The 17,692-nt window shown below is 36.7% G+C and overlaps 1 protein-coding gene across 5 annotated transcripts in view; it reads left to right on the plus strand.

Moving 5' to 3' along the window:
* VPS45 (vacuolar protein sorting 45 homolog) overlaps window positions 1-17,692 on the plus strand; it is a 67,440-nt gene that overhangs the window by 36,171 nt on the left and 13,577 nt on the right. For 2 of the 5 annotated variants that reach the window (XM_067727613.1, XM_067727612.1), the window contains exons 14-15: window positions 5,715-5,846; window positions 7,703-15,828. The exons of 1 other annotated variant lie outside the window; for it this stretch is intronic. In XM_067727613.1, coding sequence (XP_067583714.1) covers window positions 5,715-5,846; window positions 7,703-7,817 — 247 coding nt within the window. In that variant the 3' untranslated portion in view covers window positions 7,818-15,828. Of the gene's footprint in view, window positions 1-5,714; window positions 5,847-7,702; window positions 15,829-17,692 lie in introns of those variants that run through there. 2 more of the 5 variants (XM_067727614.1, XM_067727615.1) reach the window with 1 other exon arrangement.

Genomic DNA, 17,692 nt, shown 5'->3' on the forward strand with positions numbered 1-17,692 from the left:
TTCCCCTTCCCCTTCTGTAGAAATATTAGTAAGAATTGAAACAACACATACCAGATGTAGAAAAAGACAAGAACCTGTATTTTGCCTGAATATTCAGTCCCCAAATAATTGAGAGTTTATCATACTTGGTAGAAAACTATTGCTATCACAATTATACAACTCGTCCTAAGCAAATGACCTTTTTCAGCAAGAAAAAGCTGGCCAGTAACTGGAGGCAAATACTTGAAGGAAAAAAACCTTGATAGTATAGAAAATTTTAGTCATTCGTGAACAGTGGTAATGCTTTCCTATAAGTTTATAAAGAACCTCTTTCCCTGCAGCCTAAAGCACCAGATTAATATTGGATTAATAATTTAGGCTTAAGGCTCATAACTCTTTTCTGTGCTATTAGAGGAAATCATACAAATTATAGATTAGGGCCACTACAAATTCACTGTTTCTCACTTCACTTGGGCCTTCAGGGATACTCAGTCAAACTTAGTAGTTCTCTCTTTGTCTCATTCACTACATCAGTTTAGAATGTTTTCCATAATGTCTAAGTCACCTGACCCACACCAGTGTTTCCTACTTCACAGTGGAAAAAATTGAGTCTGTCAGACATTAGCTCCCTCAGTGTCTAGCCCCCATGTTTATAAACTTAGTTACATATATCTACCTAATCTCCTTCCTTCATTCTAAAGGAAATACATCCTCTTTTCCAATTCAGAACTAACCTCTCTGCCAACACTCATTTTAGACTCCTACCATCATTGAAGGAAGCCTTTCTCTGTAATTACTTGCACTTTCTGTAATTATTTCCACTTTCTCTCCTCTCTCTCTTTCTCTCCCCCTTCTTCTCCCTCTCCCTCCTTCCTTCTTCTGTATTTTCAGCTTGTCTTCCTCTAATTACTTTTCCACAGACTACACGCATACTGAAGTTTCTCCTGTTAAGTAATGTATTTAAAGCCCTTGAGCCTGGATTCTCCTCTAACCTGTCTTCTCTTCAGTCAAGCTTCTTGGATAAAGTCGCTATCTTCACTCCTCACCTCTTCAATCCATGTACCCTGGCTTCTTGCTCCACTCTAATACACTGAAACTCTTCTTGCGAAATCACATTGCAGGAATGTGCACAGTGGTCTCTTCCAATCCTCACTTATTTACCTCACTACTGCATTTAACACTTAACCATCTGTTCTTCAAACTCACTTGTCCCTTGGCCTCTCCCTCTGGTTCTCCTCCTACCTTTCTGACAGTTTCCTTCTCAATTGCCTTTGCTAGCTACTGTTCTTGCTTATCCTGTAGATGTTAAAGAATCCTCCCAAACTCTGTCTTTTGGTTCTCTTCTCATTCTACATGATCCCCCTAGGTAGAACTCATCTATTCCCACGGCTTCAGCTGCCACCTGTATTCAGGGACATCATCAGGTCTCAATGTCCAGATGTCTGGTGGACATCTCCATTGGGATGTTCCACAGGTATCTCAAAAACAGCATGTTTTTGTCTTAATTCAGTCAGTCTTGCTTTCTTTGTTCTCAAACTTAAACCACTATACCTAGTCACCAAAACCAGAATACTTGAAGTTATCACAGATTCTTCCTTTATCCTCATCCTTCACATTTAATCATTGACCAACTACTGAATGAAGAGTCTACATTTTTTGTGTCTTCTATATCCAGTCCTTCCCCTCCACTTCTGGTATTTCTTTAGTTCCAACTTTTATCACATCTTCCCAAAAGTCTTACAGTAGACTTTTGTTCTCCAGGTTTTCCCACCAGCAGCTCCCAATTCATTCTCACATAGCTGCCAAAATTTTCCTTCAGAAAAGCAAGTTTGATCATGGTCACCTGTTAAAACCCTTCGGTGATCCCCCCATGGCCTGTAAGATTCAAGATTCTCCCTCTCTTCCTCTCGCTATATCTGCAGCCATAAAGGAGAAGTTAGGATGGCTCCAAAGTTTTGTCCTAAGCAAGTGAAAAGATAGGTTGGCCATCCACTAAGATGGGGAGAGCTATATGTGGAACAAGCCTGGGGGAGAGGATTAGGGATTTGGACATGCCGAATTCAGAAATAAACTAAACAGCCAAGTAGAAATGTCGATTAGACAGATGCTTAAGTCTAGCATTTAGAAGAGCAGTCTGGGCTGGAGATAGAGATTTATCAGCAGATAAATGTATTTAAAAACCACAAAACTGGTTGAGATCATCTAGGGAAGTGCAGTTCAATAGAACTTTCTACAATGATGGAAATGTACTATATCCATGCTATCTAATAAGGTAGCTACTAGCTACATGTGACTATTGAGCACTTAAAATATGGCTAGTTCCACTGAGGAACTGAATTTTTTATTTTATTTTAATTAATTTAAATTTAAATAGCCATATGTGGCTAGTAGCTACTACATTACACAGATATAGGGAGTAAGTGTAGATCAAGAAGAAAGGAGGACCGGTGAATGGGTTCTGGACACTCTACCATTAAGAGGTTCAGTGAGGGACTTCTCTGGTAGTCCAGTGGTAAAGAATCTGCCTTCCAATGCAGTGGACGTGGGTTTGATCCCTGGTCAGGGAACTAAGATCCCACACGCCCTGGGGCAACTAAGCCCACATGCCACAACTACTGAGCTCACGCGCCACAAACTACAGATCCCACGCTCTGGAGCCCTCGCACCACAACTAGGGAGAGAAAACCCGCATGCCACAACTAGAGAGAATCCCATGCGCTGCAACTAGAGAGAAGCCTGCACACCACAACAAAGGGCCAGCGTGCCACAACGAAAGATCCTGTGTGCCGCAACTAAGACCCCACACAGCCAAAAAAAAAAAAAGAAAAGAAATAAAGAGATCAGGGAGATGAGATGAGACCATGAAGAGACACTGAAAAATGTCAACTAATGAAGTAAGAAGAAAACCAAAAGAATGTGATGTCCTGGAAACCAAGTGAAGAAAGTATTGAGGAGGAGCAAGTGATCAACTTAGTTTAAAAGGACCAAAAGCCTTGATAATACACAGTACTGACAGGATGTGGAAAAATAGGCACTTTCCTGAATTGCTCATAGAATGACATCTGTAGAACACCTTGGAGATACCTACCAAAATTTAAAATGCACAGTATGTCCACACAACTATATATAAAATGCAGTTTATAGACTGTATATAAAATATATATTAAATATATACATACATATGCATGTATCTTATAATATGAATATGTAAATTTGTAAATATATGTATATACACATAGATAGTCTCTCTGAAAGGATATTCATAAGAGATGAGTAATAGTGTTTGCCTCTAGAGAGAAACTGGGGTGCAAGAGGACTGAGGTGAGAAGGAAACTTACTTTTTTTTACAATATGCCCTTTTTTTATATTCTACCATGTGCAAACATTTATCTAGTCAAAAACAGATATTTTACTTTATAATTTTTTTTTTTTTTTTTTTTTTTTTTTGGCCATGCCGCGTGGCTTTCAAGATCTTAGTTCTGTGACCAGGGATGGAACCAGGGCCCCCTGCAGTGGAGGCACAGAGTCCCACCCCCCAGACTGCCAGGGAATTCCCCAAAACAGTATATTTTAAAGTAACAAAAAATGATTGTAGAAAATATAACACTATGGAACACTTAAAGCGTCATGATGCTAAATACATTGTTTCAGGTGGGTAGATTCAAATGAAGCTTACCTTGTCTTAAAATGTAGCATTTCAAAGGCATGATTTTAAGTCCCAAGTTCACATAGAAATGTCATAATTGACTCTGCTAGATCAATTGCAAAATAATCACCCCTTCATTATTGGGAGCCTTTGTTGGGTATCTCTGCAATTCAGAGATTATCTGAACATTCTTACATTTATTTTTTTAAGTTTTTTTTTTGTTGAAGTATAGTTGATTTTCAATGTTGTGTTAATTTCTGCTGTACAGCAAAGTGATTCAGTTATACAAATATATACATTCTTTTCCATTATGGTTTATCACAGGATACTGAACATAGTTCCTTGTGCACCTGGTTGTTTATCCATTCTATATGTAATAGTTTGCATCTACTAATCCCAACTTCCCAGTCCATCCCTCCCCCATCCCCCATCCCCCCCTTGGCAACCACAAGTCTGTTCTCTGTGTCTGTGAGTCTGTTTCTATTTCATAGATAAGTTCATTTGTGTCGTATTTTAGATTCCACATATAAGTGATATCATATGGTATTTGTCTTTCTCTTTCTGACTTACTTCACTTAGTAAGTGATAATCTCTAGGTCCATCCATGTTGCTGCAAGTGGCATTAGTTCATTCATTTTTATGGCTGAATAGTATTCCATTGTATACATGTACCACATCTTCTTTATCCATTCATCTGTCAGTGGACATTTAGGTTGTTTCCATGTCTTGGCTATTGTGAATAATGCTGCCATGAACATAGGGGTGCATGTATCTTTTTGAATTATAGTTTTGTCTGGATATATGCCCAGGAGTGGGGTTGCTGTATCATATGGCAACTCTATTTTTAGTTTTTTGAGGAACCTCCATTCTGTTTTCCATAGTGGCTGCACCAGAACATTTTTAAATAGCCACAACATCTGATTCTGTTTTCATGAAGTCCCACAAGAACAAATACTCTCTCAGTTAGTGATTCCTTCAAGGTGTTTTAGAAGGAGACAGAGAGACAAGCAGAAAGGAAATGTAGGGTTGGTTGTTGGGTTTCTTTCCATGATTTATACATAAGCATGTACATCCTTTGACTAAAGATATTTTTATTTAGTTTTGTGCTATAACCTCCAAAATGGTTGCTTCTGCTTGATGTCATTTTAAATAATGGCCGGTAAGTGATTTAACAAAATTATTTGCCTACTAAGATTAAGTAATTTTATCTTCTCTTGGTGGCATGAGAAAAGAAAAACAAGGCAGACTTTAACAGTTTTGAAAATAATGTGATCTCCTTCTTGTTCATATCTTCAGAAGGATCTAATAGGAGGACCACTCACTTTTGTTATAAAGCTATTTTCATAAAGATTGAAGCACCGTAAAACTATGCAGTGCAACCTAAATGAGGCTAGTGACTGAGCTGATGCGTCAGCATGTCCAGTGTCAAAACTACACCCACTGGTTTTTTGTTTCCATGGTTTCTTTTTCTTGGTTTATCAAAGGATTGAGGAACAAAGATTTTAAGAAGAGGTGGATTTCTAGAAGCGCCATTAATTTATGTATCCCATTCTTTTTTTGCACTCAAAATACTAAATGTTTCTTGTTCCCGTGTTATGGGGACATCCAAATATACCAGTACTTTCCAAAATACTTTGAGGTCCTTGGACAGAAGCCATTGTAATGACACTGTACTAAGTATTTGACGAAGGGCTTATACGTGAAAGGAGATGTGTAGTACAAGCATAAATTACTGCTATATTGATACCATATCACAGTGAAGTACTCTTCAGCCTCTTGAATATAAAAGAATATTCCTACATTTGGTTCCAGCAAACACTATTGTGCTATTCTGAAATCCACAGCACAGAAATTATGACATCCGCTCATAAACAGAAAGCAAATCACTATTCAGCATTTCCTGCTCTGTTTCCTGCCAATTTCAGATAATTAAAACTTTTTTTAAACCTTTTATTCTATTCTGCTTTAATTCTGCTTCCTTTACCAAAAAAGAAAGATTCAGAAATTAAAACTGTGTATATGATAGTAACAGCAAATTTTGCCTTTTTTCCCCCTTATCCTATGATATTAACTTCCTTCATTATTGTAGACCTCAGGATATCATTGTGTTTATAATTGGAGGAGCCACCTATGAAGAGGCTCTAACAGTTTATAACCTGAACCGTACCACTCCTGGAGTGAGGATTGTCCTGGGGGGAACCACTGTGCATAACACGAAAAGGTAAGGGAGAACATTCAGTCCTATAACTCTTTCCCCTTTCCCAGAGAGGTAGGCTTAAATTCCCTTTATGTAGGAAAAGTAAGGTCAGTGCTGACCAAACTGCTGTAGACCAAAATGCATCAGTTCATAGAATAATTTAGAGTTTGTGTGAGATGAAGGATGTATACTCTATTAAGTTCATAAATCACTTAATTCAGTCAAAGACCTGGAGAGTAATGACCAATCTTCACTGTTAACAGTTTTGTTTCTTATGTTCAAGGAACAGACTGGCATATTAAAGATACCCAAACATAATGCTATTGAATTCTGTGAGTTTTTCTGTTTTGTTGATTAAGTACATTCATTCAGTAAATATTTAGTAAGAAGAATACAAAGATGAAGAAGATAAATATCCTGCCTCAAGTAAGTGATTGTCTATTAGGAAAGATAGAACATAAAAAATAAGAAAATAGGTGTCTGGAGAGAGACGTAAAAGAGCCATGATTCTCAGAGTGGCTAAGAGAAACTAGCAAATGTTTCATGGAGAAGATAGTGTATAACCTGAGCCTTGGATAAAAAATGGACATATGGAGGGAGAGTACATTCTAGGCAGATTTAACCACATGAACAAGTTACAGAAAACTATAGGCGACATACATAGAAAAAGAACAGCAAGTAGTCAATTAGCTGGAATGTGTGTAATAAGTGAAAAGGTTGATTGAATGCCATAATTGTAGAAGGTCTTGAATTCCATGCTGAGGAATTTTTTTCTACTTTCTTGTGTAGAAAATGAGGAATCATTGAAAGTTTTAAGCAATAAAATTACAAGAAGGTCATAGTATTTTAGGAAGATTAATTTGGAAACTAAGAGTAGGAAAGACAGATAATTGAATTTAACGATTGGGGACCCTGAGAGATCCACGCTGAGCCATGTATACATAGATACACAGGGAGGCATTAGAGGTGTTGTGTACTTTTTCACTTTGTATTATTATTTGCCTCATTGTACATTCTGTTTTATAACCTGCATTTTGTAGTCTATGAAAAAAACATAGTCTTAAATATATAATCATTCATTCATTAAACAAATATTAATTGAAAGGTAAGATTGGCTGGATTTCAATATTTCCCTCTTACTGTTTTTATGAATTTAGGCAGATTAGTTAACCTCTTGGTCAGTTTCCAGAGCTCACTGGCCATTTATATATTTCTGTTTGTGAATTGCCAGTTCATATTCTTTGCAAGAATTATATCTGTATAATTAAGGATATTGACCATTTTCTAATATATTTGCAAAATATATTTTCCTCTATTTGATATTTTTGTTTTATATTATTCACAGTGTTTTGTTGTATAAAACTTTTTTTTTTTTTTACTTAAAGTAGTCAAAGTTACCAGTGATTTCTGCCTTTGATGTCATGCTTAGAAAGTTCTTTCCCAGTCAAGATTATATAAATACTAACCTCTATTTTTTCCATTATTTTTAGGACTTGTATTTAAAGTTATATATTTATAATCTATCAAAATTTTATTTTGGTGTAAACTGTGCAGTAGTTTCCTTTTATAAACTTTACAGAAATATTACATGTACATACTTCATTACATACAGAAAAGTATACAAATGATAAGCAATGAAATAGCACAAAGTGATTACATCTATGTAACCACCACACAGATCAAATAATAGAATGTCACCAGTATCTCTAGAAGCCTCCCTTATTCCTCATGTCCCCTTCTTTGCACAACTCCACACAAAATAATAACTATTATGACTTCTGTTATTATATATTAGTTTTACCTGTCCATAAAAGATAATTGTTGAATGAATGAAGAAAGAGTGGTTAAAATTAATCTATTTCTGCCTTTCTCACAAACAGATCCTTAGAAGAATCTCTAATCACCTTACTCCCAACTTACAAGCTGTCATTGTCCAGCATATTGGTTCTACTTTGTTTTTATAATCCCCAAATGAATCATTATTATTTTCAATAGTCAATATTTGTTTAGATTTACCTACATATTTGCCTCTCCCCCCTCTTCATCCTGGCCCTTCTTTCTGATCCAGTATTCTTCTTACTAAAGAATCTCTTTTAGTACTTCTTTCAGGTTCTGGTCAACTTGACGTTTTTGTCTAAAAATATCTTAGTTTAGCTAAGTTTAGAATTTCAGGTTGATATTGATAGTTTTTTTCAGCACTTAGAAATCAGAAGACAGTGGAATACTGGTACTTCCCTGGCAGTCCAGTGGTTAAGACTCCATGCTTCCACTGCAAGGGGGCGTGGATTCGATCCCTGGGGAGCTAAGATCCCGAATGCCAGTACCGTGTGGCCCCGCCCCCCAGAAAAGAAGACAAGCAACTATTTTCAATTGTTGCTTCTTAGTAGACTTCTTAAGAAGTCTACTCTCGGTACAATTGTTTTTCATCTGTAGGCAATATTTTCTTCTCTGGCTCTTTTTATCTTTTTGTCTTTGGTATTCTTGTTTCAGTATTACGTATCTAAATATGGATTTATTTTTATTTATGTTACTTAGTATGAAAATACATGTTTGGCATAATTTCTGGAAATTTTCCAGTCGTTATTTCTTTGAATATTGCATTTTTTCCCCAATTATTCTGTTCTCTCCTTCTGGAACTCCTGGGAGCTATATGTTAGGCATTTATCTATTTTCATGTCTCTTAACCTCTTATTTATATTATCCACCTGTTATCTCTCTGTGCTGCCTTCTGTGTACTTTTTTTCACATTAGTATTTCAGTTCAGTAATTCTCTCTTCAGCTATGTATAATCTGTGTTTAATTTGTACATTCAGTTTTTAATTTCAAAGGTAATATTTGTATGCCTGTAATTTCTATTTGCTTCTTTTTCAAACTTGCCTGATTTTTCATTAATTTCTTCTTCTCATGTTTTCAAATCCTTTTCAAATTTTTCTTTAACCACATTAATTCTATAATCTGAAGTACTTGGAGGTCTAATTCTGCTGTTGTGTCTGCTGACATTAGCTCCTGATGGCTCATTTCTGCATGTAATTTTGTATTACGAGTTATCTTAAAGAAGACTCACAGGACTCATTCGGAGCCTAAGTTGAAGATATATCTCTTCTGTGTAGTTTGTCTTTCATTTAGGCCACGTACCCAAAGAGTATTATCAGTTCAGAACTTTTTTTAATGTTAATTTCTGTACTAAAGGGTTCCTGAACCATGCAGAGCTTTATACTGGTTTATTTTCAAGTTTCCTTGTGATCTTCCTGTGCAGATAGAAGATTTTTGTTTTTCTATTCTCTCTTTTCAGTGAGGGCCTCTACATTATGCGAGAGTCTTAATTCTAATTCCCTTTCTTACTGAGGCCTAAGCCCTGTCTCCTGACCCTCTGCAGCTGTTAAAATACAGTGCCCTTGTTTATGAACATTGGCATATTATGAACATTGGCATATATCTATTGGGTAGTTAAAAGCACTGGTTTATACTTATCAACCTAAATTTTGGTTCCCTTTTTGTGATGACTCTTGGAGATTTCCCTTAATTTCTTAAGAGGTTAAGCTATTCATTTAAAAGTATGTATGTCATTTTTTATCCAGCATTTCTATGTGTTTTATTTAATTTCGCCTTATCTAGTTGGCCTTGATTTCAGAAATCGAAGTGTAAGTGTGGTTATGATCTTGGAAAAGTTTAAAATGGTAGTGACATTATGCGAAGTTTACTCTAATTTGAAAACTCTTAGGTAGTATTTGGAAGCTTAACCGTGCATCCTAAAATGTCAGACTGAGGATTTTGTACCTAATTCAGTAGTCTGTGGGGGTACCAGTGAATAATTTTGAGCACAGAGTGACACAATACTATCGCTACTATTTTATGCAAGTTCCTCCCTTTGTTCCTGCTGCTGCTAATAAAAATAATCATAATAGGGCTTCCCTGGTGGCGCAGTGGTTGAGAGTCCGCCTGCCGATGCAGGGGACACGGGTTCGTGCCCCGGTCCAGGGAGATCCCACATGCCGCAGAGCGGCTGGGCCCATGAGCCATAGCCGCTGAGCCTGTGCGTCCGGAGCCTGTGCTCTGCAATGGGAGAGGCCACGACAGTGAGAGGCCCGCGTACCGCAAAAAAAATAAATAAATAATAATAAAAATAAATATTTATTGAGTATCTACTATGTGCTAGGAACTTTACTAAGTACTTTACATATATTAAGTCATTTAATCCTCATAAGGTATGTACTATTATCTCCACTCTGTATATGGAAACTGAGGCAGAGAGATTAAATAACTTGCCCAAGTAAACATGGCTAGAGCCAAGACTCAAAGCCAGAGTCCATGCTTTTAATCACTGTGCATTTCCTTCATAAGTATTACTTGAATGCCTGACACTGTATTGTTCTCTAAATAATATTTAATAATTTAGTGTTCAAAATGTTTTATTACTAGATAGCCATAATGGATTTTATTTTCTTAATCTAAATGAGTTCTCTCATGAATGTATATATAATTATCTGCTTTTAAATAGACTTTAATATCAGAATTCAGAAAGACTAATTGACTTTTAAATGATCTTTCTGAGAGTTAATATTTCCCATTGAGTATTTGTAGCCCCATGGCCCATACTTAAGAACTATAGCATTTTCTCTTTAACTTGAAACATTAGACGTTTAAAACTAAACATCTGTATCTCAATTTTGAAAATACTTTGGATTTAGATGGAAAGATAGATTGGCAAAGATTTTTATATATTTCTTTGTAATTTAGTCATATTACATAGAAATAAAAATGCATATATTTTCAGATGTGTTTGGCTAATTAATAGTACTGTGAATAAAACTGCATTTTATTATTAAAAATAGGGGAGGAACCTAAACATCTAGGTTTTTCCTTAAATTAGTGTCCCAGGTCCTGAGAAAATAATCTTTAATATAAAATTAAGAAAGGCAGGGGAAAAAAAAAGTAAGGCAGCTTTGTAAAAGCTTTATACTAGATTCTCCCAGCTAGCCAGCTCAGTATTTCTTTGTCTGACTTAACAATATGCTAAGCAGTACACTAAATTACATTTGAGCAGATATCCTTAAGCAATAGAAGGGTCAATAAAATCTTGAATGGGATTGTTCAGTGGTCCCCGATCAATGAAATTTTTAGGAAGAGGGTGTTGCTATGGTAATTAACAACCTGGAAAAAATTTAATGTTTGCAATACATAAATGTTCCAAAATCTGGTTTTTTTAATTTACTTTCATAAATATATAGCCTCCAGCAATAAGTAAATAGTGAAATTTTTCACTATCAGTAAGAAGATAGTGCAATTTGTATTTCAGAGTCCAGTTATTGTAAAGGCTTAAGTAATTGAAAGCAACAGTTTCAGCTTTTAGAGGAAAGGCTCAATTTTCATGATGAATGTGGATTACCTTGGGTATTACTAGACTGTTAAGTAATTAAGAGTTCACAACTCTTAATACATATTGAAATCCCAGACTCTCAGTAAATGGGAAGGTTAATATTTTTTAAAACTCAGTTTTATACCTGGATATGGTAGGGCTGCTGTGAGCAGCAATAAAATACGGGGGGAGAAGTTGAACAATTTGTTTCTGTGAATTGTTAGGGTTTAATTTTTGTGGGAGTCTGTGCAATTTCCTATGTAATACATGGATTATTTCTTAAAAGTCCAAAGGAATAAGTGACAAAGACACAGCCTTAACCTCAAAACTCTACCGTGCAGAAGTATTATTTTGAGAGACTATGGCAACCAGGAAACAGAGTATACTTTTAGATGTGCCATGATAAGTGCCCTCTTTTTAAGCTTTTCTTTTTTTTTTTAAATTTATTTTATTTATTTATGTTTGGCTGCGTTGGGTCTTCGCTGCTGTGCGCGGGCTTTCTCTAGTTGCAGCGAGTGGGGGCTACTCTTTGTTGCAGTGCGCAGGCTTCTCGTTGCGGTGTCTTCTCTTGTTGCAGAGCACAGTCTCTAGGCACGCGGGCTTCAGTAGTTGTGGCATGCAGGTTCAGTCGTTGTGGCTCATGGGCTTAGTTGCTCCATGTCATATGGGATCTTCCTGGACCAGGGCTCGAAGCTGTGTCCCCTGCATTGGCAGGTGGATTCTTAACCACTGCACCACTAGGGAAGCTCCGTGCCCTCTTTTTATACTTGGAATTATGTAAAATATGATATGCCCCACAAAGATCTGGATTGGTGAGCATTGTAATAAGCAGAAAAGAAATCATATCTTGGGAATTCCCTGGCGGTCCAGTGGTTAGGACTCCGCGCTTTCACTGCCATGGCCCGGATTCAGTCCCTGGTTGGGGAACTAAGATCCCACAAGCCCTGCGGTGCAACTGAAAAAAAAAAAAGAAAAAAGAAATCATATCTTGTAGCTCAGAGTGTTATATGCTGATATAGAAGCTACTATCCTTGCAGAGTGGGAAATGCCAATTGCAAGATATTTCTGTGATACAGGTCACTTGATTTCCCTGATGTATTAAATAAAATCTGAGATTATGACAGATTTATTTTGAAGTCAGATCCCAGCACTACCACTTACTAGTTTATGATTTGGAGCAAGATACTTAATGTAATAGGTAGATGGGTCAAAACTCGTCTCTTGCATCCTAGAAAATCACATGAACCTCACATGTAGCAATTTTAACAGCCTTCATCCTGGGATACCTTCTGTTTCTAAAATACATTGAGATTGCCTTCACTGTGAATTGAAACAAAATCTTAGTTTTAAACAAAACCAAAAAATAAAAAGCAATTCCTGGGCTTCCCTGGTGGCAGTGGTTGAGAGTCCGCCTGCCGATGCAGGGGACACGGGTTCTTGCCCCGGTCCGGGAAGATCCCACATGCCGCGAAGCGGCTGGGCCCGTGAGCCATGGCCGCTGAGCCTGCGGGACCGGAGCCTGTGCTCCGCAATGGGAGAGGCCACAACAGTGAGAGGCCCACGTATCGTAAAAAAAAAAAAAGCAATTCTTTCCTTCCCTCCCTGACATATTTCCAGAAATGAAAGTAACTTTTGGTGAGAGAATAGGGCCTGTGTATAAGTAAGCTAAGTTTTAAGCCAGAAGGTACCTGCAGATAAATGTCACTTAGAGGGGTTTTTTTGATTATAAAATATCTGCTTTATTTTTAAGAATAAAGGACTATTATTCCATGTTAAATGTGGTTGCCATTCTCTGTGAAAGCATTGAAAATTCTAACATTTTTTATTTCTTAAGTTTTTTGTTCTACTTAAAATGTCCCTTAGATTTTAAAAGGAAATAAATATACATTAGTTGAATCTGAAATTCAACTTGCCATTTAGAGTTCTAATTTCAGCTGCTCTCTCTTAAGTACCTTATTTCTTTAAAATAGTTCTTTTGTGACAATATTATTCAGTGCTTCAAGCACTGATGACAGTGAAACAGAGTTCTACAGGCCTTTTGTAGTTATATGAGTTGTTTCTATAGGACCTGCTCTGATGATGTGTAATTGTAATTATCTTTGTTTAGCTTTAAACACTATTTAAAATAGATGGTGTGTGTTTGCTGCTAAGACACCAAGGAACTTTGCAGAAACTAATTATCTCCTTAGCAACATTCTTAATAAAACTGCCTTCTGAATGAAGAGAGGTAGTCAATATTTTCTTCTCTCTCCGTAGCCATATGAAGTTTAATATGAATTTTGTATTGCTTTCCCTTCTCCTTTTATACATAATGAAATCAAAGAAATAGAAGATAGTAACTGATAACAGGGACCTCTATACAGGCATAATTTTCATGCCTTTTTCAAAGCAGAGAACCTGCCCTGAAAAAGGATCTAGGTAAATAGATTCAGCAGTGACCTGAACACATGCAAGTGCTTGCCTTAAGCAGTTAGTCTGTTATGTCTCTGGGGTCCATGCAAGTTTGCAGTGTGCAGACTGTCATCTCCTGTGTCAGTATTTGCACATCTTACGGATATACTTCCCCCTGGCCCTTACTACTTCCCTCTTCATTTGTCTCATTAGTCATACTGGCCTAATAGATCCTCAGTTAGCGGGGAATAAGTCAAATTTCAACTTCTGAGATTATATGACATGGGTTGTTCTACTCACCACATATATTTTCACCAAAGTCTTTGTGAAACAGTCAGAAGTAATATTGCCCTAGTTATGAGTTCTAGAATAGATAAACATTTATTGAACAAATGAGAAGAGCGTAGTCAATAGTTCATTCACTCTTTCAGCAAATATTTACTGAATATTGGAATACCTCTGTGAATAAAAGCAAAGATCCTAATCCTCAAGAAGCTTACATTTTAATGCAGAGAGAGACAGAGATAAACAATAACTTAATAAATAAGTATATTTTATAGTAAATCAGAAGATGATAAATTCTATGGGGGAAAAAAGCAGAGCAAGGTGAAGGGAAATCAGTAATGCATAGAGGCAGTAGGGTTCAGTCACACTGCTCAGTATGGTATCGGGAAAGGCCTCATTAAGAAGAGATTTGAGCAAAGACTTGGAGGAGCTGAGGGAATGAGCCAAAAACAGATGCGGGGAAGAGAATCTCAGGCACAGCAACGCTGTGTCCTAAGGCAGGATCATGCAGTGTATTCAAGGAGACTGAAGAGTCTGGGGTTGCAGTCAGGGAAGTATCAGGCACCTGATCGTGGACGGCCTTGTAGACTATTTTGAGGACTGGTTTTCACTATGAGTTAGAGAGCATTGTAGGACATTGGGGTTTTTTTTAACAGCTTTATTGAAGTAAAATTCATATACCATACAATTCACCCCTTTAAAGTATACAATTCATTGGTTTTTGGTATATTCACAGATATGTGCAACTACCGCCACAGTCAATTTTAGAACATTTTCATCACCTCAGAAAGAATCCCCCAGCCTTAAGGAACCACTAATCTACTTTCTGTCTCTATAGATTTCCCTGTTCTGGACATTTCATATAAATGGAATCATACAATATATAGTCTTTTGTGAGTGGCTTCTTTTACTTAGTATAATGTTTTCAAGGTTCATCCATGTCGTAGCCTAGATCAATACTTCGTTCCTTTCTACGGATGAATAATATTTCATTGTGTGAAATGAAATACCATATTTTGTTTATCCATATGTCAGTGATGGACATTTGAGTCATTTCCACCTTTTGGCTATTATGAATAATGCTGCTATATACATTTGTGTACAAGTTTTTGTGTGTATTGTAGAGTTTTGAGTAGAACCATGACATCTGACTTATATTTTAGCAGGATCACCCTGGCGATCAAGTTAATATGAATTGAGAAGTATTATTTATCTTAAAATATTCAGAATGAATATGGGTTATTATAAAAATGCAAGTTTCCTAGACATATATAAATGAACTACACCCATTATGCATTCATCTACTGAGTCATTATTCTTGTTGTGTTTCTGAAGCACATGATCGTACCTTGCAAATAAATGAGCACCTTGGTTTGGGTTTTGAGCTGGCTTTTGCCTTATCTCTTCACAAGTCAATCAGTGTTAAAGAGTTCTGGTCCTTGCTGGCAGCAGTTGACATGTTAGGTTAGCTGTGTGAGCTGAGAGGCCAAGAACCAGATCAGTACGGATGGAATTGTTCTCCCAATAGAAGAAATCCCTCTGTCTTCTCAGAAACAGGATAGAAGTGGAGTAGAAAAGGGAGGTGAGGTGAATGTATTAGTAGTGCTGCCAACATTACCTGAGCCCTGCCTGAACTGTGGATGAGGAGAGCTCTTTAGTCTTCCCCAGTGCTGTCAGTCAGATCAGTACTTTCTTAAGACTTTTGACAAGGAGGAAAAGTAAACCTAGATCAACAATCCTCTTACTGCCAGATTCCCTTTCAAACCAATAATAATGACTACACATAGTAGGTTCTCTATAACACTACTGGATTCAAATAAACCCTCATTAACAAGCCTGCACAATCATTAATGGTCTCATTTTTCAGTTATTTTCTCTCTAACTAGCAAAGACAGATGAAGAAAAATAGGCTTCCCCCACCCCCGCAAGTAATTCATGCTCATTGTAATAAAAAAATTAAATATAAAAGTCAAACTCATTCATACTACCACACAACTCAGAGCTAACCACTGTTAATATTTTGATATATTTTCTCCTAGTGTTTTTTTCTTTACCTGAAGGTTTTTGAGTTTTGTGTGTGTTATGTTTGTTTTTGATGTAATAAGGATCACATTACATTGTCTATAAAGTTTTGTACTTGCTTTGCCCACTTTTAATTATACTGAGAACATTTTACCATGTTATTAAAATTACTTAAAATGATCCTAATGGCTCTATAGTTTCAATTTTAAGGACATATCTCTGTTTAACCATTACCATTTGACATTTAGATTGTTTACAATTTTTTGCTTGATATAAATACTGCAGTAAACATCTTGTATATTGATAAACCCTTGTCCTATCTCTGAATATTTCCCCAAGGTAAATGTACAGTGAGGCAGTCTCAAATATTGCTAGTAGAAGTGTAAATCCATAACTTTTCTGGAAAGCAGTTTGACATTATATATTCAAGGGCATGGGGTTGACTTCATGGCTCTTGTTGTTATTGAAGGTTTTTTTTAGTTTCTTGATTTTTTAGAAGCCCTAACTCAGGTGTTGGAAGTGTTCTATATCTTGATCAAGAAGATGGTTACATGACTGTATACATTGGTTAGAATCATCAAATGATATCCTTAAAAGTGGAACATTTTATTGCCTATGAATTATATCTCAATTAAAAAATTAAAATTTTAAAAAACAAAGCACTGTAGTACCAAACTGACATTTTTTCCTTGATATGGTTAGAAAGATAGATGAAAAGAAATAGTTTTCTTACTATGTATTTCAGTGTTATTTAGTGACATGCCCTAGAACCACCAGATATTAGCTGGTGTTATGAGCACATGATTTGAAAAACACTGATCCATAGCAACTCCTAAGAGGGGATTATGATGACACTAAGAAGTAAAATTTATTTAGCATATACTATGTGTGAGACACTGTTTTAATACTTTATACCCGTGCTATCCAAAATGTAGCCACTAGCCTTTGTAACTATTGAACACTTGAGAGGTGGCTAGTCTAGTTTGAGGTGCGCCACAAGTATAAAATACATATTGGAGGGCTTCCCTGGTGGCGCAGTGGTTGAGAGTCCGCCTGCCGATGCAGGGGACACGGGTTCGTGCCCCGGTCCGGGAAGATCCCACATGCCGTGTAGTGGCTGGGTCCGTGAGCCATGGCCGCTGGGCCTGCGCGTCCGGAGCCTGTGCTCCGCAACGGGAGAGGCCACAACAGTGAGAGGTCCATCCCGCGTACCGCAAAAAAATAAAAATAAAAAAATACTGGATTTCAAAGACTTAGTACACAAAAAGTGTAAAATATCTCATTAATAATTTTTTAAGTTGATAATGTTTTAGATATATGGATTAAGTCAAATATGCTATTAAAATTGACGTTACTTATTTCTTTTTACCTTTTTAATGTGCTTACTAGAACATTTAAAATTACATAACCACTCACATTTGTGACTTGCTTTGCATTTCTATTGGATAGTGCTGCTTTATTCATTTAATTTTTATTTAATTCTCATAACAACCCAGTGAGGTAGGTGTTTTTATTATTATCATCAACCTTATTTTTCAGATGAGACTTAGAGTAGTTAAGTACTTTGTCCAAAGTCATAGAGCTAGTAAGTAAGTGGCAAAGCTGGAATTGAACTCAGTTTGTTTCCAATCTGGGCACTCAGTTGAAATAATATTTTAGGAAGATTTATCTAGCTATAATTTTTTTTTTGCGGTATGCGGGCCTCTCACTGTTGTGGCCTCTCCCGTTGCGGAGCACAGGTTCCGGACGCGCAGGCTCAGCGGCCATGGCTCACGGGCCCAGCCGCTTCGCGGCATGTGTGATCTTCCCAGACCGG

The sequence above is a fragment of the Pseudorca crassidens genome, chromosome 2 (genome assembly GCF_039906515.1).
Source record: "Pseudorca crassidens isolate mPseCra1 chromosome 2, mPseCra1.hap1, whole genome shotgun sequence".
In the NCBI taxonomy this organism is placed as follows: domain Eukaryota; kingdom Metazoa; phylum Chordata; class Mammalia; order Artiodactyla; family Delphinidae; genus Pseudorca; species Pseudorca crassidens.